The sequence below is a fragment of the Thermobia domestica genome, chromosome 2, assembly GCF_964235325.1.
Source record: "Thermobia domestica chromosome 2, izTheDome1.hap1.1, whole genome shotgun sequence".
NCBI classification, from domain to species: Eukaryota; Metazoa; Arthropoda; class Insecta; order Zygentoma; family Lepismatidae; genus Thermobia; species Thermobia domestica.
In genome coordinates, this window is record NC_137455.1 from 295,599,021 (window position 1) to 295,625,358 (window position 26,338).

Below are 26,338 nucleotides of genomic sequence, written 5' to 3' on the forward strand. Positions count from 1 at the left end.
GAAAGGAGAATTCGAAAGAATTAAACAAGGTTTCCCTTCAAACATGCGCGCCGACTACGTGGGCGCTCCGGCTCCAGCAACCACACAAATAATCATGTAGGTGCGCCGCTCTCACAAGTTTTTTTTTTTTTTTTTTTTTTTTTTTTTTTTTTTTTGATAGTAGCAAAATAAAATATTTCTCATTTGCCTTATAAAAAGTAATAAACAATTAAAACATTGAGATGGAGGTTAACATTTCTAACCTCTAAAACATAATTGCTTGTTTCAGATGTGTGCAAACTTCAGCCAAGCAACACACTCCCCCCTTCTTTGCCTGTCTCTGGTTTAGTCTAAGGCAGTCCCTACAATAATAATAATAATAATGAAACTATATTGTTAATAGAATCGAGCACAACCCTTTATGACGGCGTTCATAAAATATTTTAACTAAAAAGAAATCAATCAAAAAATATTGAAACCCCTGAAAACACGTCCCGCCATTGATTTGGGAAAGTCGGCGCCGTTGCGCTTCAAATTTTTTGAAGTTGCATATTCTCTGGAGTGGCCCGGGGTAAGAGTATACTACCCTAATATACCTTATAAAATATTGTGGGTTATAGGCAATACGTATGCCAAATTTCATAGCAATATATTCAATAGTCACGAGAGGAAAAAATATTTATACCAATGCTTTGTGAATGTAGCTAACCTAACTCATAAAAAGGCAATAAATAGATCATAACATAAAAAGGTCCAAAACACGGCATTATTCATTCGAATATCATTGTTCGTACTTAATTCTCTTCTGAATGAAGAAAGCATTCCAGTGTCACAATCACATTTGCACATGATGTACGTGGAAAGGGTTGGGATAATTGGCGTAATTCCCTTCCAAAAGATTTTTTTTTTCTCTCTCTACAACGCTCTTATTTCCTCTTACAGTTCCAGAAATTTTCCAACCTAACCTATAAACTTTTTTCACACACAGCTATTAAAAAACTAGCAATGAGGAACACTTCTCTTATGAAGCAGAAATGTTCAAATATTCAAAATAAAGGAAGAGGAGGAAAAAATACTATAAGGTTCATTGTCCAATAATGCTGTGTGTATTGTACACCTAAATGAGTGATAAACAATGCACATAAACCTTTTCCCTCCTTTACACTTGTTGAGAAGAAAAACATACGAATGCTGCCACTCCATTTATAAGCATGTGGTAACGTACCAAGGTCAAACATGAAATGACGATATAACCCCTGGAGCAAGTGCAAGTCGAGCTACTTTTTTTTTTTTTTCCGTTTGGTTGACTTTCAAGAAGTGAGAAAGAAAAAAAATTATTTTCAAGTCATAATATAGCTCCTAGAACTAGTAAATGCATGATGTCTGTACGTTCATGACCGTATGATACAAAGATTTTACAAGGGTTAAGAGTTTGCACTTGATAGTCGAGAAAAATCAGAGAAAGTCAGACAAATTAAAATAAGTCAGATAAAGACTTCAAAATATACCGAAAATCAGGGAAATCTTCTATATTACACACAAGAGTCAAGGAAAATGTTTTTGATGTGTTCACGGAAGATACGAAGAACACCTAAAAGAATCAGGACAGATTCAAAAAGATCATGATAACGAAAATTGTGTTTAGAAATAAAGAAGCTTGAGAACTGCCGAAAGATGTTAAAATTTCAAGCTTCGAAAGAACAAATTAAATAAAAAAAAATGAATTGCTGCGAGAAAAATAAGTTTGTTGGTTGTAGATAATCAGAGATAGGTCAGGTTATGATAAATGTTTTATTTATTTCTGTATTCAGAATACCGAGATAAAGAGTATATAATTATTGACTGAGGAAGGTAGTGTATATGAATAACCACTGCGATATAAATAACCAGGCGATATGAATAATCACTGCGGAATCGCAAGCAGGCGAAGGAAGCAACCACCTCAATGGTTAAGTGCATCTGGAGATCTTCGATTTGTTGTTTAACCTCTTTACTCATTCCCACACAAAAAAAAAAAATAATAAATAATAAATAAATAAATAAAAATTTAAAAAAAAATAAAATAAAAATCCTAACAGATACCAGGCTAATTATAAGATCCACGCCTGCTGATCAATCTTCTGTGGAAATGCTGGTGAGACCATTCTCTGTCATACGAAACATAATGCAGCAAGCATTATATATATATATATATATATATATATATATATATATTCATTCGTTGTATTCCAAAATTAAAGATCCAACAATTATCGTGGCTGTCATGCTGCACCAAACTGTCACTTTAGAATTCTCAAAGACTTTACACCACAATTTTAATTTCCACAGTAATGGCAGTTTTATAAAAAACTTTTCCGTATAAAAAATAGCATGATCTCAGGAAAATGCACTCGCCGGTCATAGTCTTCTGAGAAGTTCTTATGAATAGTGTTTCCAGAGCTTAAGCGACACATTTTAATTGTTTACATTGATTCAGTTAAGCCAGTTTTTCAAACTACAGCAGTACTATTTCATAGGACCTAGCATCGAGGTTGTATGAGACATGAACCTACGGCTTAAGTGATGTCCGAACCACATTATGTCCTACCGGAAATAGAATCCGGGTCGCACTCTTTGAAGACACATATGCTAACTATGCAACCACGCAAGAGTATCAGAAGACTTCATTGTTCGTTTAAGCTTAGCGTCCCTTTTCAGCGCCAAGGCTGTGTGAAAGTGGACCTGCAGTTTAAGATGAAACCCGAAACACTGTAATGAGTTCAGTGTTCTTACATTGGAAATCGGACTGAGACCCCATGCATCAAAGGTGTGCACGCTAACCACTAGACCATTAAGACTTCGTGTGAATATTGTCTAAAGCAATGTTTTCTACAGTGCAGAGTATTGCAGAGCATTGGTCGTTCATTTACGGTGACAATTTCTTGTTGTCTTGGGTCAGTTATCACGTTAATAACAGTTGCATCAACTTAACTGAATTTCATATCTCGTATCGGGCAGTTTTCACTCTTTATCGATTCTTAAAAATGAAAGCATCCTAAGGCTGAAATGAAACAGAACACGAAAACTTAGTGAGCTTGAAGTTTTTTTGAAAGTTGTTTCATGATTTTAAAAAATAGCTATAAGATTGTCAAAATAAGATATTATTCATACAGGAGTGCAAAGCTTTAAAGTAGTAGTTATCGTGCATAGTTTTTAGTTCTAAAAAAAAAGGGGGGGGAGGGACTTCATTTTGAAAGCTCTTTACGTTTATCCTTATATAGAATGTTTTAATGTTATATTAACGGAAAAGGGTTCTGAGTTTTAAATAATGTACCATATTTATTCGATTGTATGCCGACTTTTTACGTTTTTCTTGGTTCAAAGAATGCTTCTCGGCTTAGTATCAGTATCATAAACACTACCGATAAGCAGACGATACTCTGTCATCGTAATAAGAGAAAATTGCGAAAAATATCACCAAAAGTAAGTTTTTGCCATAATATAGACTCAATATTGCCAAATCAGTGAATTTTCTTCTAATTATAGTGGGTTTTTGTTTTTACCAAAAAGGAAATGCAAATCTTATATCCTCATGTTTGAATTTAGTATATATTTAAGTATTAGCAGCAATAAAAAAAAATGAATTTCTTTACAGAAAAACAAAAACATTATATTTAAGCAAATTCATTAACATTTAGCTACGAAATTTTTGTGTGCATTGTTGCTTCATTAATAAAATCCAATTTTTAAAAAATGTAACTTTGTTTTTTGAGTTTGGAAGGTCCTCTTACAAGTAATGTGGGCTTACAATCAAATAAATACGGTACTGTAAATGTGGTTTGTTTGGCTATACCTAACCAAAATGGAGGACCTCAGAAGTAATAGAAAATTGTTTGTTAGCTAAACTATTATATAATTGTTTCTACTGGTAGTTTTCTGTCAGTTCATTTCATGAATATTGAATTAAGCTGGTAATTGAGTTTAGTGCTGTTTTTTAGCGTTCATTACAATTTTTCAAGTAGTAACTTAAGCCACAGCGAAAATAAAAGTAAATAAGATTAAATCTTAAGAAAATTCAAGTAGATTTCCTATCAGAATCACGCTTTGTAGGAACGCTAGTGGAAATTGGCACTCGCTGGAAATTACACGAAAGTGACTGTGCAAACCATGCTAATCGGAACACCCTTTATTAAATAAGAATTAAAATATCATCATTCTAAAATATACGTACTGTGTTAATTTGATTATGATTATAGATTTATTTTTCATCTGAGTATCGTGTCCAGGTATTCGTGTGCTCTTCCTGTACCACTTTTGAAACCAATCTAGTTATTGATTTCATATATCGTGGTGCTGCTTAACAGTCTCCGGTTATTCTTTCTTTTTTTTAAAGAAAAATGCCATAGTTATTGTTATACTTGTTTATCATCCTTTTTAAGATAAAATAGTAAGCAGTACTTACCTTCTTTTGCATATCAGATGATAGTTCTACACTTCATTCAGGTAAAATTTCCCCGTATTGCTGATTTTTTTTGTGTCTTTTTCTAGCTGAATTAGTTAAGATGCCAGATTTTAGATGTGGCTGTGCATTCTGTCAGATAACATTGTTGTAATAGAACTTTATTTTTAGTGTATATACAGCCATTTTTAATTATTCTAATATGGAAACCAATTAATGCTGACTGAGAATGCTCTAATACTTTTTTTGTGTGTATGTCCTTTTTTAAGAAATAAAATCAGATTATTTACGTGTAAAAATGAATGCTCATGTAATATGAAATGATGGTAAAATAGTAATTTCTTTTACAGTATGACCTTTTTTTTATAAATATATACATGTTTAACCATGCTTGGTAACATTCAGTGCGATGCCGCTTTGCGTAATTTGTAGTGTGTTTGAATTATATGAATGTAATTATTGCGGCTTAGCCGACAGTATGTTTCTTCCAATTTTTAATAATTGAAACTGCATGTTTCTCTTATTTCTGTGGTACCCCATATGTGATATTTATTGTTTTAATATTCTAAACTAAGGTAAAATGTATGTATGTTTAAATATTAGACTTGTTGCTGTTAGATGTATTTTGATTTATGTTGACAAACACAAATTCAGGTGATTTTTCTAAAGCAAATAGTTTCTTTTTAGCAGAGATAACCAGTGAGGTAAAGAAGTAAACGAAGGCTACTCAAAATTTGCAATCAGTTACAAATTATTATAACAAAAACTATAGAAATGATCAGGGATTTTCCGAAGTGAAGTTATTATGTGTTGTTTTCAAAAAGTAATATTGATTAGTTTTCCTGCATATATATGTATGGTTCCTCTTTTTTCATAAGAAAATACTGAATTAGTTTCCCGAATGAAATTAATAAATTAAAGAAAACTAGCAAACCCGCACATCCTGTGCAAGCGCAGAACACACAAAATTAAAGATATTTATGGCTAGCAAAGTAGTTTTAATAACACGTTAATATCTTTAATTAAGAATTTCTCGATAATTACTCGAATCTAAGACGCAACCCGATTTCGTTGGGTTAAATAAAGGAAAAATAGCAATATGTTCCGTTTTTACTATTACTAAAGCGCTCTTTGATATTGGTCATTTTCGGTGATTTTTATATATCCCTCTCCCCTCCCCATGTTGCGGGGGATGGCATGATAAAAATTATCCCAGGTCCGAATGTCATGTATGTTGAAAATTTGATTGGGATCGATCGGGTGGTTCAAGAGTTATTAACTCACGAACATGGTCACTTTCATTTTTTTATATTTATTGATTTTTGTATATCTCCCCCTCCTCCCCATACCCTACGTTGTTCCGTCAAAGTGAAATGGTAAAATCCATCCCAGGCACGAACGTCATCTATGTTGAAAATTTGATCGAGATTGGTCGTTTGGTTCAAGAGTTAATACGTTTTATTTAATTTTTTATAATTCCCCCTCCTCTAAGTTCTACCGTCAAACTGAGTAGCTAAAAACACTCCCAGGCCAGAACTGCATCTACGTAAAAAATTTGATCGATATCGGTCGGGTGGTTCAAGAGATTGAGTCACAAACATAGTCACTTTCAATTTGGATCACAGACACAGTTTTTTGTTCACAGACACCGCTATTAATATGTAGATTGCACAAGAGTACAACTTTGTCTTACGATATCATGTTAACCCTTGCGTTCCAGTGAAGTCCATGTAGCCATAAAATGTTCCGTTGCAAAATACCAGTGACATCCATGGGGATGTCATAAAAATGTATCCTTTAGTAAAGGTCGTATTAATGCTGGAGATGAATTTTCTAGTGGATGCAAGGCACGAGTTAGTTGTACTATTACATCTTAGGTGACAGCACCTTACTGACAAAAAAAAAAAAAAAAAAAAAAAAGTTATTTCGGTAGATAGCAGGCCTAAGGAAGCAAACAGTTACGACACACCTGTGTTTGTTTTGACAATAAACAATTGGCAACGTCGAAATCGGAAAACGAAAAAAAAAAACTTTGTTTCTGATCTCCGGTCAGTGTTGCCAACCTGAAATAGCATAAAATCACTTCAGAACATAATAATTCCCTTTTTCAGTCCAAATGTTCCACAATGCAAATAATTTCTTTTTATCAGTAATGTGAATCATCTTGTTGCGCGTGCACTATAACTATGCCTTACGGTTTAGACAGTCTTATAAGAGTAAATGAAAACCTGGTATTACAGCACGTACATAGGAAAATGACACCTAGAACGCAAGGGGTTAATAATTCAGTAGCGTTTCGCGAAATCAAGGTTTCAATGCAAAATATAGATCTGATCTAGATCAACAATAACACTTCTTAGCTACATATTTTTTATTACAATTAATGGGTATATATTACTCATTCTATTTATACCTAATTTCTCTACATCATTGAGATCTCATTTTGTGTTTCCACCATCTTAAATTATTATCTACCTCCAGCATAAATTTTCAGACGTACGTTCTCTGTCTTCGACAGAATTATTCTCCTGTCGTGCTTTTACATTCTCATTCACTTGCATTTATAATATTCTATCATGTTTAGCCTAAAGTATACTCATGGATTGTTAAACTGCTGATTAAATGATCATTTAAACTATAACTTTCAATACGGATAGAGTTTACTTCTGCTTTCTTTAGATCAGATTTCAGTAAATTTCATCTTCAAATGACAACAGTAACGATTAGGCTCGTTAGCTTTCACTGACAAAGTAATCCGAAAGCGAGAGTGGGAAAGAAATTACTTTGTAAATATTAATAATAAAATCTTCACGAAATATAGATAAAAAGACTATGTGCAATGCGATTTTGCTGATGCTCGATCAGGCAGAGAAGGAAAAAATAATAATTTAAGGAAGAGTCGGAAGTTTTGCAATGTCTTGGTCATTTACTTGCTTTATGCATCAAGTTGGGTCTCAAAAATAGAATCTATCGAGTGCACCGTCTAAGGCTATCTTTTGGCCATTTCTTCGATCTATTACCGATACTAGTTTTTTGTCCCTCATGCCAGAAAGTGAGCCATGGCTCGAAACAAGTAATAATCTAAGGATCCTGGATGTGTTATATGTTTAATCCCTCACGTTCTGGAATTTATTCTGGGTCGTTGGAGAGGTATGAATAAGGTTTTGCGTTGTCTTATGCAGAAGGGTTGACTTTTTGTTTGCCAGTGCAGGGTATATTTAGCACGCAGTGACATACATCCATTCCAACTGTTCGGAGCATTGGTGCTTCGACCTTTCGGAATGAACTGATAGTGAATTATCCCCTCATAATTTCACTACATACAATTCATTACTTCGTTAGAAACGCTCATGTTTGGCGGTACGTTTCGGCATCTGTCGCTTGTTTAACCACTGCTCGTGGACGTTAGAATTAAAAAAAAAAAAAAAAAAATCTGCTGTTCGTTGCATGTTATTATTCTAGATTACAAAGATTTTCCAGAAGTGTTTTACACACATTTACTCGCCTCTGTGATTGTGCTGGGATGAGGGCCAATTCGGCAGCTTTGGGTGCTTTTACCTAGGTAAAGATGATAAACTGCTTTTGACTATGAGATATCTAGCTCGCATGGTAAATTTTGAGTGCAAGTCGTTAGGTTTACCTGTAGAGTCTGGCACAAGACCGGAATCCACGGAGGTTTTCAACCCAGTTTTAACTTCTAAAGCAAATATTTGCTGAACCTTCATATTTATCTTTGCGGGTGTCAGATCACACACAAACGCAACACTGCACAACAAGGGCGTACATATGCTTGATTCGGGGGAAGGGGGGGGGGGGTCAGGGCAACTGGGAGCGCTCTATGTACAAGACACTCACTTTGAATATTACACTGGCAGAAGTTTCTGTGTAGTCTTTTATACAAATACACATATATAAAAGTTGAATATGGATTTGTCACAAAAAAGTTCCTAATTAAGTAACTACAATAAATTGAATGTACAGTACTATACACAAGAACGCAAAGGTACAATTGAGTGAATCAACAGATAACGTCGTTGCCTTTTACTTTTCCACGTTGGTAAAATATATATATATATATATATATTCAGTTTTCTTTGAACAGAAGTCTAACATTCTGTGGACACTAGATGCGCAAGCTGCGTAATCGTTTTTCACACATTCGTGAGAAGCCATGCTTCACCCTCTTAAGCTTGCTGAAGGACCTTTCCACTGTGCATGGTGTAGGAGGAATAGACAAAAATTATAATTATGTCTGTATGGACAGCGGGAAATACGTCTATGTTCGTGAGGAACATAGCAATATCACAATTTATGCACATGTTTTGTCCATTCAGTATTTATGCCACAATTCACTTTCTGCTTTCAAATTTTCAGAGCCTCCATTTTGTGATGATATTCTTCAGCTTGTGTGATTTAAAATTACTAGATGCTGCTGGCTCGCAGAATATTACGCAGTACACAATCGCTTTGATATAACTTTTCGTGAACAATAAATTTTTACAAAGTATGTGTTAAAAAGTTGCTGTATTATTTTGCTTACGCTCTTGTGTAGCCAAATGACCAAGGCATTGGCTTTCAGTACATGTGGCTCTGATAGGACCACAAAGATTTTAAACCGATTGACAAGTTACATGTCTGTATGAAAATGAAATATTCGTTTTGCTTGTGTTGCTTTTGTTTCCCTATAAGTAAAAAATTTAGAGTCCCAAGAGGGAGGGAAGGGAATGATCGCCACTCTTATGGACGCCTTTGTAACACAAGCTTTTAGACTACAAACTGTCGCTGTGTTATATCCGTGCTAGCAAGCACCTTAAGTGCTTCACTTACACGCCATAAACAGTAAACATGTGCCAATATTGCAAAACTTACGACTCACTCTTTTAATAGGAAAAACAGTGGGTGCCATATTGGCGTCTAGTCATATGATGATGATACGAAGATAAAAGTGGAAGGCTGGGAAAACTAAAATGTGATTGGTCTCTAATAGGGCACAGATCTTTCGTGTTACTTCTCTTTTCTTTAGTAATTCTCGTTTTTCTCACTTCATGTTTGTGAATGAATTTCAACTAATAATAATGCTACTGGGGTGGGACCGACTCTTGCTTTCTAGCCTGTTAGATGAATGCTTCCCAACCGGTGTGTTGCAAAATTTTAGAACTTAAAAATCATTATGCATTTAATAATTAATCAAAATCAATTTTAAGACAAACTGTACAGATCAACACCCACAACAGCAATAAATGCTCAGTACTACATAGTCACGTAATGTATAGAAACTTACAGGTTTGCAATATAATTCGTATTATCATTAATAAAAATCGAACTTGTGTGGCGATGTCCTGCCCGTTCAGTAAAATCAGTCAAAAAAAAAATGTAGATTACCGCACACTTTTTGTTTCTTGAGCTCATTTCCAGTGCGTTTCGTGTATATTTATGGTCATCACAGAAGGTAATCCGTTATTCTGTACTCCCCATCAGGACAAATCTATGTTGACTACTAGTGCAATGTTTGTTGGGAGAAGTGCAGAGCACTGTAGAATGTGTAGCATGGTATAAAATGTTTCTTGTTGATATCCTAATTCCTTTAGAATCTGTCACTCATCCATTATTCACATATTCCAGGCATGCATGGTCCAATTATTAATAAGTAATACAGTTTTACGGTGAGTTGAGAAATACCATACATGCCAACTTGGTTTTACCCTAATATCTTTAAATAAGAAGGTATGTTTAACTAAATGTTGAAGCCTCATGTCAGAGCTTTGTCTTGGCTAAAGCTGCCATATTGGTTCACTGAGCTTCATAAAATAGTTACGATACTTCTATTTAAAACTAAACAAATCACACGTGTTATAAAAATCTTGTACTTTCCCTAAAAAAACATCGAATTACGATTGATTCAGATTTTTCTCTACTGAAGACAAGTGATAATGAAATATCTAAAATCTTACTAAATAGTATACGATTATTTTAAACAGAGGGAGATCTTAGTATGTTTAGATTACGGTAACTTACGGTAATACGGATTATTTTAAGTCACATGTTAAAGTAGTTTGGGAAAATATTTTCATGTAAGAAGTAATATAGTAATTTTCGGAATACAGTATTTTGCTTTTCGATTCCTGATTTTCAAAGATAACTATAAAAATAGAAAATAGTAGCTTGCTCTTGAAATGTTAGGAATAAATGAAATATTGTCGACCAACATTGAAACAGTTACTTATCAGCTAAAGTTCAGGACGCAAAGTGTCGATGATATACGATTTATCTCTCTCCTCTCTCCTACCTGGAGAACCAAAGTTATTTTCTTTTTTTTTTTTTTTTCGGACTCATTGTAATACTTTTTAGTTATTTATTTACTTTTGTTGTTTTTAAGTTGTTGTTGTTGCGGTAGTTGCAAGTTGCAACTTCAGATTTGTTATCCACAGTTAAATTTTCTGAATAATAATTAGAAATGTGCAGGTCTAGATATCTTCAGATGCTTTTACAGTTCACAGATTGCAAGTTACCTGACATGCGTAAAAGACAGTGAATAGTTGCTGCTCTATGTTGCATTTCAAACTGGTCTATGAATCGTCACATAAATACATACAGAGAAAAGGCACGCAAATACTGACATACACAACGCAACAATTTCAGTTTATATATATATATATATAGAGGGTGTTAATGAACTATACCGACAAACTGTAAGAGGTGATTCCTCACATCAAAATAGAAGAAAAAGTTCATATGGACTTATGGCGAAAAGTGCATAGTTTCAGAGCAAGGGCTGTCCAAAATCGCGAAAATGCTAAATTTCAATAGGCCCTATTTCGAATTCCAGAAACCGTGGATGTTGGTTCTTATCAGCATAAAGGGAGCCACGCATACATAGTCCAAAAGACCATATTTCATCAATTGTCAATAGTTGTAGAGGGTATTCCCTACAGGATGTAATTCTCAAATATGGTCTCTCAATAGAGTTTTCAGATATACCCTGATTTTAAGGAGGGTCCAAAGTAGGCAGGAGATAAGCCTTGACAACAATGGACATCCAGTGCTTCGGAGGGAAGGCGGAAGTGTTAGAAACCGACAGCTCCATGTTTTCTTGTGTTCGGAATAACGTTTGATGATACGTGTTTCGTCGCGGTATATTTCGTCATTTATAAGCGTGAAAGAAAACATCGCAGCATGCGTTTTCCCGAGTGCAAGACACCGTGCTTCTGACGATCCTTAACACTTCCGACGTCGCGCCAAAGGATCCCATGTTCAGTAGGCTTATCGTTTGCCTACTTTGGACCAATCATAAAATCAGATTATATCTCAAAATTCGGTTGATAGCATGTCTGGGAATTTCATCATGCACGGTATACTCTGTACACCCTTTGAACATTAATAAAATATGCATTTTTGTATTGCGTATGCGTGATTTCCTTTACGCAGATAAAGACCACCATCCACAGTCTCTCGAATTCAAAATAGGGCCTGTTGAACTTTGGCTTTTTCGCGATTTTGGACAACCCTAACTCTGAAACTATGCATTTTTCGCCATAGGTCCATATCAACTTTTTCTCTTATTTTGATGTGAGGAATCACCTCTTACAGTTTGTCGGTATAGTTCATTAACACCCTGTATATATATATATATATATATATATATATATAGTGTGTCAAAAGACACATTTCTTACTTCAAAACGAAGGTGGTGTCAGCCATTCTGAGTTCACCATTATAGATCTGAATAGGGATCATATGTTTAAGGGTACTTGAAATTTATGTCTGCCATCCTGAAATCCACTATACTACATACAATTTGTTTTCCTTCAAACTGAAAGGGGGTTATATGGTGAATCAACTAATGTTAAAATTCCTCTAATTCCATGTTATGTAATCACATTTTACATCTATTGTCATTTGTCAATGGTGAAATCGAAATGCCCGATATTGCCCCCGTTTCTCAGAAAGAAAAATGTTCTGGGACCTCTTACTTACCCAGCAGATATATATAAACCCACTTGAAGGCAGAAAAAGTATGAAATCGTAGGAAATATGCACTGTGAAAAATTTAATTGAATTAAAGTTCTTGTTCAATAACAAACTCTCTTAACGTTATTTGCGGAAAATCAGTGTCTTCATAAATATAAGACACTGGAAGGTAATTCTTTTTAGTTGTGTTGGCAGGCTTATGCATGTATAATTTATGCTGCAGATCCATTATAATAAAGGCATGAGATACGTAGAAGGGTAGTAGCCATATGTCCATTGTATATGTCTATATATTGTTGCTTTACATTAATGATGCCGAGTTTTCAGATAAAGCTCATCAGCTACTAAGAAAAGGGAAAGTAGTTTTTGGTTAGGTGTACATTCTAAAAAGTAGAACGTTGTTCAAGTGTCACCTTAATGTCTCATGTTTCTTCAGAATCAGATAGGGTGATTTTCACTTTCTAATTCTCTTAGGCATCTTCAAGCTTCAGTGCAGCCTTCGTATTTATATTGAAGAGAGAGAAAGGAAAGAAAGGGGGAATGAAGAAAAGAAAGCATGTATCGAGTTTTCATACATGAAAGATAAAATTATTTGGAAATACTTAAGTGAGATGTCTGTTTTCAATATAATTTTTAATAAATTCTTTGTGAATCTTAAACGATTTTTTTAAATTGCATTTTCAAGTCTAAATTGGCAAACCGAAATAAATATTGTAGAAGGGAAATGTTTCTCAATAATTACCAAAAGTTGTAGTTGCAACTTGTAAACGTAATTACAAGAGGATGTAGCATTTGCTACATTAATTAACTTACATACATAACTTTTGAAAATAAAGAGGTAAGCAGTTAATTCATTCGATTGTACGAAAGTAGATTTATTCTTTGTATAGTGTTATTGTGATTTATAGCATATGTATTTCCATTTCCATCATTGCCTTTAAATATATGTTATTAACTGTTGTATTGAAGTAGGTTAGGAACTGCTTCGGTTAATCCATTACTTTCTCAGGTGTATACTTCTGAAAACCAAACCTAGCATGATATGTTTTTGGTAAATCTATTGGTGCTTGAATTGGTGTACTTACGTTGTTTGAAAGTGCCTTGCTTTATGTGTTTTGCATTTCTTGGTACTATTTCTCTTACTATTATGTCCCTGTGTTGTGGTTTGTTATGGTGTGACTTTCTACGTTTTGTGTGATTCTGTGTCCTTTTCTATAACAGCCAATGGAAGAGCAGCAGAGTGAATCTGAGCAGGAAGTTCCGTCTGTCCAGTCGACTGCTCCAGTTCTTGAAGAGAATGCGTCTGATCTTCCTTCACAGTCATCTCCATTTCCCAGAGAATCGACTCCTCAACCACCAACTCCTTCGCAGCCTCCTCCACCTCAGCCTTCCCCACAACCCTCTCCTCAACCACCGACAACTGGTTCTCAGACACCTGTTCACTCTCCCCAACAACCTCCAACTCCACAACCAACAATGCAGGTGCCTCAGCAACCGCCACAGCTGCCACAACAGCAGCCACCTCCTCCATCACAACAACAGCAAACAACACAACCAACACCGCAACCAGTTCATCCCCAGCCTATGTCCCAACAGCCTCCTCAAACGCAATCTCAAACTACCCCTCACCTCCCACAAATGCATACAACTCAGCAACAATCACTGCAGCAACAGAATCAGATACAGCCTCCTCACAGCCAACCGCAACCACCACAGCAAACACAAGGACAGATGCACCATCATGGACCTCCCTTACATCCCCCACAGACTCATCCTTCTTCTCAGCCACACCCTCCGCTATCTCATCTTCAACCTCACCACCATCTTCCTCCAAATCACCTCCAGCAAGCTTCTACCCAGCCTCCTCACCATGCACCAACAGCCACTCAGACACCGCCTACCAGGCCTCCGTCACAACCTCAGCCGCCGCCGACGTCACAGAGCTTGACACAGCCTCCACACCCACAGCAACAACCGCCTGCGCAGCAACCACCGCAACAGCCTCAACAACCGCCACCTCCACAACAGCAGCAACAAGCACCACCACAGCCACCAACTACTCAACCACCAGGACAGAGTGTTCCTTCATTCGCTTCGACCCAGTCGAATTTGCCTCCTTCCACCCAATCTCACCTGCCTCCCTCCACTACGCCTCAGCAAATGTCAACCTCTTCACAAAACACTCCTCCATCTCAGTCTCCACAAGGTCCTCCCTTACCTCATCCTTCTCAACAGATTCCACGCCCGCAGCACCCACAGCCGTATCCCCCATACCCTCAGCAACCACATACCACTGGCATGCCACCCTATGCCCAGTCTCCGTATCTTCAATCCCAGCAACCACAGCACCCGTCAATGCAGCATCCAGGACAGTACTCCCATGGACAAGGCCCTATGCACCCTCATCACCCGGGTATGCAGCATCTTCATCCCAACCAACCGTATTACCCTCACCAACCACCATCTCATGTCTCGTATCCTGGTCAACCTGGAGGACAACCGCATGTGCAGTATCCAGGCATACCACATCCCCATCATCATATGCAGCCAGGGCATGGACCACATCCAGGGATGCCTGTGCCACCTGGGGGCATGCATATGCCACGTTTGGGGTCACATCCCATGTCTGGTCCACCTCATGTCCCTATGCAGCCTAATGTTCCTCCACATGGAGGCATCCCGCATTTCCATCCACAAACATCTCATATGGGACATCCCGAAGGACAGGTGAGAAAGAATAGATGGAGAGAACTTTTTTTTTTTTTTTGAACATCTTTGTATGTTACTTTTTTGAATTTTTGAGTATATTATGCGTTTTCCTTTCTATAACAAATAAGATATTTCATAGACTTATACAATATTTTCTGTTTTGTGATATTTTGAACGCAGATTAAAGTGGATTCTCCAGCTGCTTAATATTATTGGGAAGTTGTAGTTAGTCTGGAAAGAGCTTACATGTTATCTGCATTTTTTATTCAGTGATTTTTTTGTATTTTTTAAAAGCAGCATACAACAATTTTCTCGGTGAAACCTGGTAAGGCGAGGATAGCCGTGATGAATGATTTCTATTGCAAAAATACACACTAATCTATAAATTTATCAAAACGCAATCCTTTAAGATCAATTTGAAAATCTGACATAATACTGTAAAGTATTAGGGGACATGCGTTATTACTCTTTTTCAGAAATTGATAAAAGAGCTTGCAAACGAAAGAGAGTGAAAACTATAAGTGTCATTATTTGAAATGTTTTTTCGTGATTATGTAAGCAAGTGTTAAGATGATACTTAACCAAAATTAGCAAAGTCTTATTATTTTTTCCGTTTAAAGTTGTGGATTATATATCCTGATAGATTTATCATAATTGTAAAACACATTATAGTTGGAGACACTAACAGATCATTCGTTTGCTTCTAAAATTCTTGGAGTTCATACGTTATACTTGTTCCCCTCTGTATAGAGTATTTTCTAAGCGGTAAACTAAGAAGCAATATTAGAAAAATATTTCCATTATATTCAAATAATAGCTATACAGATGACAAGTATAGTTAGTAGTTAGATAATTATGAATCATATTCTACAGTAATCATGGTGGTGGCGCCATATGCTTTCCCTAAACAAGGCTATAGGATAAGATCAGGTAGCGTTCTTGAGGTTGCAAGTATATGTAAAAATATATATTCCCTAGGAAATATCCTTCTTCCTATCTTCTTCAAGGCTATAATTTATGTATATCCACTTGATCTTAATTGTCAGCTTATGTGCACTAATTCTGAAAGTTTTATTTTTTGTAACCGACATACATTACGTGCAAAAGCAAGTGATGTAGGAAAGTAAAATTCTGTAATAAAAGCATATTTAAGAGGTGCATATTACATACGTACTAGGGGGGATCTGGCCCTATGACGCTCAGCTCTCGAAGTTCTGGCTGGTATTTGATGTATGAAACAGAGTATTAATGTAGCTGTTTATATATATATATATAGCATGTTTCTATTTTTTAAAATCGTACTCGATCAAAAATATTTGATAACATTATGACTTCCATTACTTTGAAATTTATAATTTTAAAATGACAGGAATTTGAAATTCAAACACTTTTTACATTGGAGTTAAATAAATTCAAAAGAGAGTAACACCAAACATATACAGGGTGGACTATTTATCTTGAAATAGCTTTAAAGCTTTAAACTAACAAATGCTGAATTCGTGCGATGGCAAATATCAACAGGAAGAAATCATTTGACATAATCTATAATTAGGGTTACTATATGTCCCGGTTTGAAGGTTCTTGTCCCAGTGTTCCGCCGGTTTACATTTTGTGCCGGTTTTCAGTCGTGACAATCGTTTCACTCCTTCTTTGTAAGCTCTATCCTCATTGTAGTATTCTGAAATATTATTTTTGGTATTACATGCTTTTGCATTAACAGCTTTATATAATCTTAACTGATTACACTTGAATATTAGAAGGGCGCACGGCATCAGGTCATCTATAATCTTCGGACCTAAGATGTGTTACTTTCATAACGACCAACAGTAATGAAATAAAAGTGGCTGTCGTGTTGGTAAGGTACCTTGTACCGGTAGAAGGAGTGAAAATAAACCTTCCACGAAACTGGTCCCGGTTTGGAAGATCTATCACCCTACTAAAGTGTCCCGGTTTAAATAGAAATATGGAAACCCTATCTACATTGCACCAGATGATAGTGTTGCTAATCAAACATGAAGTGCTATTTTCCCAAATGGTACTATGTCAGATTATTACATATTTCAGGATTACATATTAAATTAAAACTGACAGTGCCACATTTATTATTTAGTGTTACGTACTAAGAACACTACAGCATCACAAACATCCAAACTTTGAAGGATACATACAAAGTAAAAACGCAAATGCACAGGACAGCACATCCAAAGTATTTTAATGTCGAATACCATGATCAATAATATGGTATAGTTCGAATAAATAAGAACAAAGTTACAAGGGATTGAAAATTTTGCTTTTTTCGAAAGGTTTTATTTCAAAAAACAGTTTAATATGGTTCTCATCTCTAAAAATCAAGTTTAAATCTAAGGCCGAATAGGTATGTTGCTAAAGTAAATTCTGAGACTGTGTAACTCCTCGATAACGATGGCGATGGATAATTGCTAGTTTCTCAGCGTTCGATGTTACTAGAGATCAAAATGTAGGGTCAGATGGATTGTGAATCCCCCGCAATATTTCCAGAGCTAAAACCCATTTGCTACATATGTGGCACACAATCACTTTCCCACATTAAAACTCCGTGAACTCCATGGAAAAGTCCTTTGGCTTATATGCACGGAGAATGTTTTTTTTTTTTTCTCTCATACTATAAGTATGAAGCGCTTATCAGCATTTACAGTTCTGTGCAATTTTGAAATTTTCTCGTTCTATTCCTCTGTTCTTTTAATGTGAGTTAAAAATGGTGTCATGTCTTAGATTATACTACTGTTGTTAGCTGTATGTACCATATGTTTGCACTTGTGTTTTTCCACTTTCAATCTTTCGTATTTTCGAAAACTATACACACACTTTAAAGCATACCAGGTTGTCTAAAAAGTATTGAGCTTTTGTCGGTCAAAATGGAGAATACATTTATGATTTGAAAACAACATTATTAAACCATATAATGCACCATTTATCTGATGACCTGTCATTTTTCGGCAACACTACAGTCTCGTCACCATAGAACTTCTGTGGGTTGTGGTCAAAAAATTGATACGTGGTTTTCACAGGCCTCTTCTGAAACTTAGAACCAGTCAGGGAGTTCTGCAGAGACTGAAACAAATGTTATATTGACTGTGCCAGATTCGGGCTGTACGGTAGGTGCATTAAAACCTACCAGCTAACTCACTCAATTTCTGAGTAGTCGTTAAATATGTATGTGGTCTGTCGTTGTCAGGTCGGTATACGATACACTTTCTGTTGACTAGTTCTGGCTGTTTCTTTTGAATTGTTAGGTCCATTCGCCTAATTGTTGACAGTACAAATCTAAGTCTATTACTCTGCCCGGCGGCAGCAGCTCGTAATGCACGATACTCTTCCAGTTCCACCAAACGCACAACACAATCTTCCTGGGCGTCAGTGTAGGCGTTGCCACAGATTGTTGAGCTGCTGCTCGCATCAACCACGATCTTTTTCGCCGTAGGTATCCACTTTCCATCATTCTTGAACAACCGCTTCAGAAATGCCTTGAGTTCTTGAAGTTTTAGTTGACATTCGCAGATAGAAATTCGATCAAGTAAATATTTTTAATTCAGATTATGTGTCATCCAAACGTCGCGCTTCTTTTTGTAACCAGTTTTCTCCAAATAATTGAACACTATTTGGTGGTGGATATTTAGATCATTAGCGATGTCGTGATTGCCTACATGTCGGTCTTTCTCAACCATTGCCAGAATATCATCCATTTTGCTGTGATTGATCACCTACTGCGAGAAGCATCTTCTACAACGAAATTTCCAGAACGAAAGCTACTGATCCATTTGTGGCTGTTACTTTTGATGACATATCTTGTCCATAAACAGCATAAATTACTTCACAGGCGTGCGTAGCATTTGCGCTTCTATCGAAATAAAATTGTATAATATAGCGCAGTTTTAAAGAAAGTTCACTCGTTTCAAAATATTTTGCATATCTACTAGCTTCAACTGTCGAATGACCTGACTCGCTGTGACTCATATACCGTGAGATTTGGGACAGTAATGCTGTTTCGTGTATAAAAGGCGCACTACTTTTTGGACTGCATGATACTTTAGAACCTAACTTATTTTAACTCTTTAAGTCATTTGTAACCATTTGGATACATAGTTTTCGTAGGCTTCTATTAATTTAACGAAACATTTGATTGACGTTCTTGCACATTGTATCCATTTGGGCACACTTCCTTCTGATGTTTCATGGACACACTGTGCAAGAACGTCAATCCAATATTTCGTTAAAGTAATAGAAGCCTGCGAAAACTGTGTATCCAAATGGTTACAAATTAGTTAAAGGGTTAAAGAAGAATTTATATATACTTAGTATATCATAGTCAACCATTGTCAATCCACTGCTGGATGCAAGTTTCTCCAACTCTTCTCCATAATCATCTGTCTTGAGCAGTTTACCTCCAGTTACTTGCCAGTGCATCTTGATTTCGCCACAGCACTTTGTGTCAGGATGTTTCTTAGCTCTTTTCTTGTCTCTTGACATCCAATCAAGAATTCCTTTTGTGTATGGAACATAATTTCTTATTGCAATACGTTCAGCTCGTCGCCACTTCAATACATTATTTATGTGCCTCTTGTCATGTTTCTGAATCATGTAATTGTTTTCCTGCCTTTGTGGGTGGTTCCTAGCATACACATTTCTGTGCTTCTTTGTGTGGTTTGCATTGATTTTGTTAATATCCACGTGTCCGTCTGTCAAAACAGGCAGAGTACATTCGTTGAAAATTTTACACTTTAAACACATTGGCATTTTACTTTATGAGGTATGAGGCTGCTCCTTCCAAAGGCATTCAACACGACACGACTCATGATGTAATATTATTTATTTCTTCTTCAATTCTAGTTAAATATTCTTTTTCAAAAGAAATTGGCGTTTATATACAGAGGATAACTTAATCTAGGTGTGGGAACAGTAAGTTCGAAGCGGTAAATATCGAAAATCAATAACATTAAAGATGGCGATCTAGAAAGTCGAGAGGTAGCGCTGGTGTTCAAGACGCTACAGTAGAGGAGTGCAGTCAGTATGCTGCGAGTGTTGAATAGGACAAGTGGCAGTGTTCGACTAAAACATAGTGCGTTATTCAAACCGCAACAGGCGAACATGCTATTGATGTACGGTTGTGCAGATTGCAATGGCGTGAAACAGCACGACTCTGCCAGGAGCGTTTTCCTAACAGACGCCAACCATCATACAGGATGTTTGCAGCAATTTATCGGTGAGTGTGTAAAATAGGAACCGTACTACATGCCCTTGTGGATGCTAGTCAATCCCATCGTGTACCAACACCTGTTATAGACGAACGTCTGTTAGAAGCCGTGGACAGTGACCCAGGTACAAATACGAGGGAACGTAGCCGTAAAATACATGTAGTCACGTGACTGTGTGGGGTGCGTAACATAAAAATGCCTTGTACTCAGATCACCTGCAAAGGGTACAGAACTGGCAGAAGCAGATTTCCAACCAAGTGTAGCATTCTGCCAGTGGTTCATTCAACAGACCACTACCATGATGCTATTTCAGGTATCAGTACTGTTCACTGACGAGACCACGTTCAGAAGGGATGGTATCGTCAACATGCATAACACACATACGTGTGCAGATGCACATCCCCATAGTACGATTGTCACTCATCATCAACACAAGCTTGGAGATGTATATGGGTACATCACAGGAGATATTGAAAGTGTTCACCATGGACAACAATGTATGCATGACAGCGCCGGATCATGGATTGGTGAACCCATTCGAAGATACCTGGGTCATGGCGAACAGTTGCACATGCGTTATGGATACGGTGTTGCGAGTCGTTGTCATCGTTGACAGGCGTAGCATACATCACACTTTTAATGTAATTTCTCAATTTTTTTATTGTTTCACTTAAGGTTTCTTTGATATGTGAAAAATTGTAACACAAACGGAGGAAAGTCTGAAAAGTAGGCAAGAGAATTCGATAAAACAATGGCATTTCACATACCAGTTACACTTGATTTATTTTTGCTGTTATTTCGTGGAAGAATGTAGATGCCTTGAACTGTTTCAGAACTCATTACTTAGCTAGCAACTACTTAGCTAGCAAGATAGTAAATAGAGATTTCGGTACCTTTTTTCCAAGCGTGTATAGCACCTCATTCTTTTTATAATTTGTAACGTTTTATTTTTGGAATCCCTGTCAGTATGTAACAGTATAATGTTAAAAGAGTTTTTTCTTCGTTTCGTTTTCTGTTCTCCCTTTTTTTCCACGGTAGAATGCAAATGGATGTTATGAAATATATAGGGATTTAATATACGAATTTAACCCCTTGAAAGACCCCTTGGGAATTACCTGTTAAGACATGTTTCAGTAAGATAAGAAAAACAAAAATTTTGAGCACTACTGGGATGTGGCAGCATCTTCGAAACAAAACAGAGTGGGTGGATTAAGCATGACATATTTCCATCATTGCTTGGGCCGTAGCTTATTTCCTTTAGGTTCCAAAGAAATCTGCTACATACGGAACTTAGTTATGTTTTGTGTTGATCTATAACCATTATAAATTGTAATAAAAGAGAGAAATGTGTTTTTTGTCAGAATTTCTGAAACAGAGAAACATCTAAGATCAAAGTTAAATAAGGTTAAAAATGCATGAAAATAAATGTGAATCATATGTCAGCAGATCCTTTCGTTATGTAGCAGCCATAATGTTTAAACCATAAATGCAGATTTCGCAACTTCCCACTTCCAATGTTATTGGGAATGACGAAATTATTTGACTTGTCCATTGATATATCCGATTTCCAGTCACTGCAAGTAACATTTCCATTCTTATATCGGTGCATCTTTTTAAGGGTTAAGTATAATTGCTGGTTTTTTCAGGTATTTCATGTTACTTAAATTCCATCTTTTAACATGAATTGAAATGTATGTGATAGGTTCTAATTTGCTTCATGCCAGTATTTTTGTCGTGTTTATATTTATAGGGAATGCCATCTGTGATGGAGAGATCTGAAAATCACCCGAACACCTACCCCTCGGACATGGACCGAAACGAAATGAATCGCTCGATGGACGATTCGATGAACCAGAGTGGTGTGGAGATGGGAACGAATTCAGATCGAGATGACGAGCGAGAATCTCGTCCACCTCCAGGCCCAGGGGGCCGATACCCAATGCAGGGTCAAATGGTAGGCGGTGACCATGCACAAGACATGAGTAGAGGAGGCCCAAGACCTATGTCAAGTAAGTAGATTGCTTTCCTCACTAAGTAGCATCACAAATAATCGAGATAAATAATGACTATTTGGATAGTAATATACAGGTTTCAAGTATTGGTTGTAGAGATGGCACTAGGTGTATAACTATAAAGCCATGTATAACGGCACATAAACTAGCCTAGAAATATTGGTGTAAAATACCTTTCTCCTGAATTCAGTGGGTCCAGTCTTTAATCTTCTTTGGGTTGTTATTTTTTGATTTTCTAATCAGATTCATAGGTGCAGGGAATGGCAGTGTAACAAATTACATCAAGTAAAGAGCTTCCGATAGCAAGCAATACAGGTGCTATCCGAAATTTTAATAATCCGCCCAAACTAGTAGCAGTATAAACTGCTGCCAGTAGTTGCCTCTTGGTGTGCATTTCAACTGGCATTTTTCCAAGTGGCATTGGGAGTTCATGTACTACTTAGGTTTTGTTGGTTTCATTTTTTGTATGTCTGCGAATTTCGAAGTGACTCGCGTGAAGAGGCAAGGATCTGTATTAATTTTTGTTTCAAGCTGGAGAAAACTGTAGCTGAAGCACACCGAATACTGAAAGAAGCTTTGGTATGCAAAGTTTAACCCAAGTAAGAACATTTTAGTGGCTTAAGCGTTTCAAAGATAGCCGGAAGTCTGTGGAGGATAATAAGTCGACCATCAGTGTGCACTACTCAGGAAACACTCGCGCAAGCTCATGAAGTGATCTTTGATCACAGAAGACAAACAGTCCATGTTTTAGAGTAGGACTATCATACGTCATATACCAACTCATTCTAGCGAATGGGACGAATTGCAGCTAAGTTAGTTCATTGTCTTTTCGTTGGATTTTTTCAAAAACATCATCATAACTGTCCTACCCTACTCGCTTGACCGAGCTCTATGCGATTTGTGCCTCTTGCCTAAAATAAACTTCTACTTGAAAAGACGGCATTTTAATTCCATTTTAATTAGACCCAAGCAGAATCGCAGCAGTTCTTGAACATGCTACAGCTAGCAGATTTCCAGGAATGGGAAAATCACTGCATACAAGTTCGAGGTATTGACAGTGGAAATTTTCTGATAATTTTGTAACATTTATGGGGAAATTCTCGGATACTTTGTATGGCACTTCGTATATTTATTTCGTATTTCTTTTGCAGTTGGTTCCCTTTCTATTACTGATTCTTTTTTTATTAACTTAATAAAATTTAATTGGCTCCAGTTTTTTGTATAATCCTATAATTTTTGTGGGTTTACGCTAGACCGTTTTCAAAAATATAGCATACACCTATCCCCGTAAGTGCTCGTTCTTTTGTAAATTTAAGGTGAGTATACGTGGGACTATAAAAATATTAGGTAGGTATACACCCAATTACATCCCGGCATGAAGTTTTAAAAAAAGGAATAAATCATACATTTTTCAGTTTTATCCAAGGGCCGCGATTTGACTATCACTGATATATAGTATTCAGAAATACCTTAGCACGTATAACGCAAACAGCTGTTCTCACAGGTATCCGGTCGTACAGATGCTAAATGTAGTGTCGCACGCTGGCTGTAGATCTAGGCAAGGCATGTTAAGCTCATTATTAGGAGTGTACCAAATAGTCATCAGTGTACAATAGCACGGGGCGCAAAAAACGATCATACTGGATTGTGTATTTGAAAAGTGAATAACTAGGCTACATAAATCTTAATCTAATATTGTAGTTCTTTTTTTATAAAAAATAAAAAAAATAAAAAATAAAAGAACAAGTAAATCCGGATGGTAGAGATGATACCTATTGTTTGTTTCTCGATACCTGGCATCTTTTTCCTATAAATAGTCTTTGGATGTGTGAAAACATGCTGCTCACAATAGCAATTTTTAGAACAGAGGTCAGATAAATGTCTGTTAACTTGGATCTATCTGCGAACTTGTTCCTTTTTATAAGTGAGAAAAAGTTGTTCGCAGTGTTATATATTTTATGTTATTTTCTCGGGGTGAACCAAGGGTCACATGCGGGCCGCGACTTTGACATGCCTGGACGATAGTGGATGCGCCATGTTTCTTATGTGCTTGGTAGTGTCTAGTTTCGGAGACAACAAGCCAGGGTAGAAGATGGATACCAAGTAGAACATGCTGGGTCGCCCTGGTGTTATGGGGATGTGTGTTATGCCCTAAAAGATGATCCTGCAATGTTTATATAATATCTGGAGGACAGGAATGAAGACGTAACAAATATCATACTCCCCTGAATTAAGAGCGTAGGTGAGTGGGATATGTAGCTTATTGCATCTATACTAAGATGCAAATAAGTTGTGTATACCGACTGCAAACACACACAATACGTGCATGTTGCTTAGTTCGTGCCATTGGAGTTTGGCGTTCCTTTCAGTAACGAGATTATATGAGATGTGGACCCAAAGTTCAAGGTGAAATCCTACCACCGAAACGGAAGGCGTGGAGCGTTCATCTCGGGTGTGTGGAGTTCCTGGTTCAACCCCAGCTCGCGTCAATTGGGCTTTGTGGCGGATAAACACAATGTGCGTGGGTTTTTTCAAGGTTCTCTCGTTCATTCATTCTTATCACATTTTCCTTCAGTTTACGGGGTATAATCGTGGGACATAAAACTGAAAGATTTTATTTCCGGACCACTGTAATGCGTTCAAGTTCCCCGGAATTGAACCTGGGTCCTCGTACATCAAAGGCGTGTGTTGTAGCCACTAGAGCAGCGTCGTTTGTTCGTAGAGAGGGCCACTGTGGCTCTGATTGTACTAGCATTCTTCGCCCTGTCAGTTAAGACAGCCCGAGCGATCTTTCTATCTAGATACTCTCTACTGCGTCGTAGAATCACTGGGAGCATATACGCTATGGGAAACCTCTGCCTTCTATCGTGTACAGTACACCATTGACGAAACCACTGATATGTTACGATAAATGCCAACGGCAGCTAAGCGGAACGTCGACCTGGCCTCGCAAACCCAGGCATTATATGTCCATACTCAATCACTTAATTGCATCATCGTTCTTTAGACTCAGATTTTGATCACACAATGAATTTGCACACACAAATTCTCTTGTGTTGTCGACGACCTTGAAACTACTAGCAGTATGCTTTTTACAGGCACTAAGATCAGCCTGGCCTCCACATGCATGCATTCTGGTAGAAAAATCTTTCGAATCGGGTGATGTATATTGGGTGCCCATAAATGTGTTTACACCATTGTATTTTCTGCTGGTAACAATGTACCCATTTGATACTGTAATGATAAAAAAAAAAAAAAAAAAAAAAAATCAATGTCGACTAAAAGCAGGGAATTCGTGTTACTATTCGGTTCAAAATCTCTTGTCGTCGCGAATTCTGTCGAGAAATTTGAAGCTTAAAATATACAAAACGGTAATCATGCCTGTTGTTCTGTATGGCTGCGAAACATGGTCACTTACTCTGAGGGAAGTATTTGAGTACAAGATCCTGAGACGAATATTCGGACCCAAGAGGAACGGGAATGGGGAATAGCGGAAACTTCATAACGAGGAACTACATAATTTATATGGTTTACCCAACATTGTTAGGGTCGTGAAGTCTAGGAGGCTTAGGTGGGCGGGTCATGTAGCTAGAATGGAAGAAAGTAGAAACGCTTTCAAAGTCTTGACAGGAAGACCAATCGGAAAACGACCATTAGGAAGACCTAGGCGCAGATGGGAGGACAATATTAAGATGGATCTCGCAGAGATTGGAATACAAAGTAGAAACTGGATGCAGTTAGCTAAGGATAGAAGTCAGTGGAGAGCTTTTGTGAACGCGGCATTGAACCTCCGGGTTCCATAGGCCATAGAGTTAGTTAGTTAGTTAATGATATATATATATATATATATATATATATATATACAAGGGCGGATCTAAGGGGGGGGCTAAGGGGCTATAGCCCCCCCCTTGACGCTCAGGTTTACACTGGATAAAATGGACTTCAAGCCTGCTTTACACTGGTTAAAACGGCAAACTATGGTTTAGCCCCTCCCTTGATCA

At 36.9% G+C, this 26,338-nt stretch overlaps 1 protein-coding gene across 5 annotated transcripts in view; it reads left to right on the plus strand.

Moving 5' to 3' along the window:
* Bap111 (Brahma associated protein 111kD) overlaps window positions 1-26,338 on the plus strand; it is a 138,140-nt gene that overhangs the window by 107,215 nt on the left and 4,587 nt on the right. For 4 of the 5 annotated variants that reach the window (XM_081748927.1, XM_081748924.1, XM_081748926.1 and 1 more), the window contains 3 exons: window positions 4,438-4,461; window positions 13,607-15,112; window positions 22,076-22,334. In XM_081748927.1, the coding sequence (XP_081605053.1) occupies window positions 4,438-4,461; window positions 13,607-15,112; window positions 22,076-22,334 (1,789 nt within the window). The remainder of the gene's footprint in view (window positions 1-4,437; window positions 4,462-13,606; window positions 15,113-22,075; window positions 22,335-26,338) is intronic. The other variant, XM_081748928.1, reaches the window with a different exon arrangement.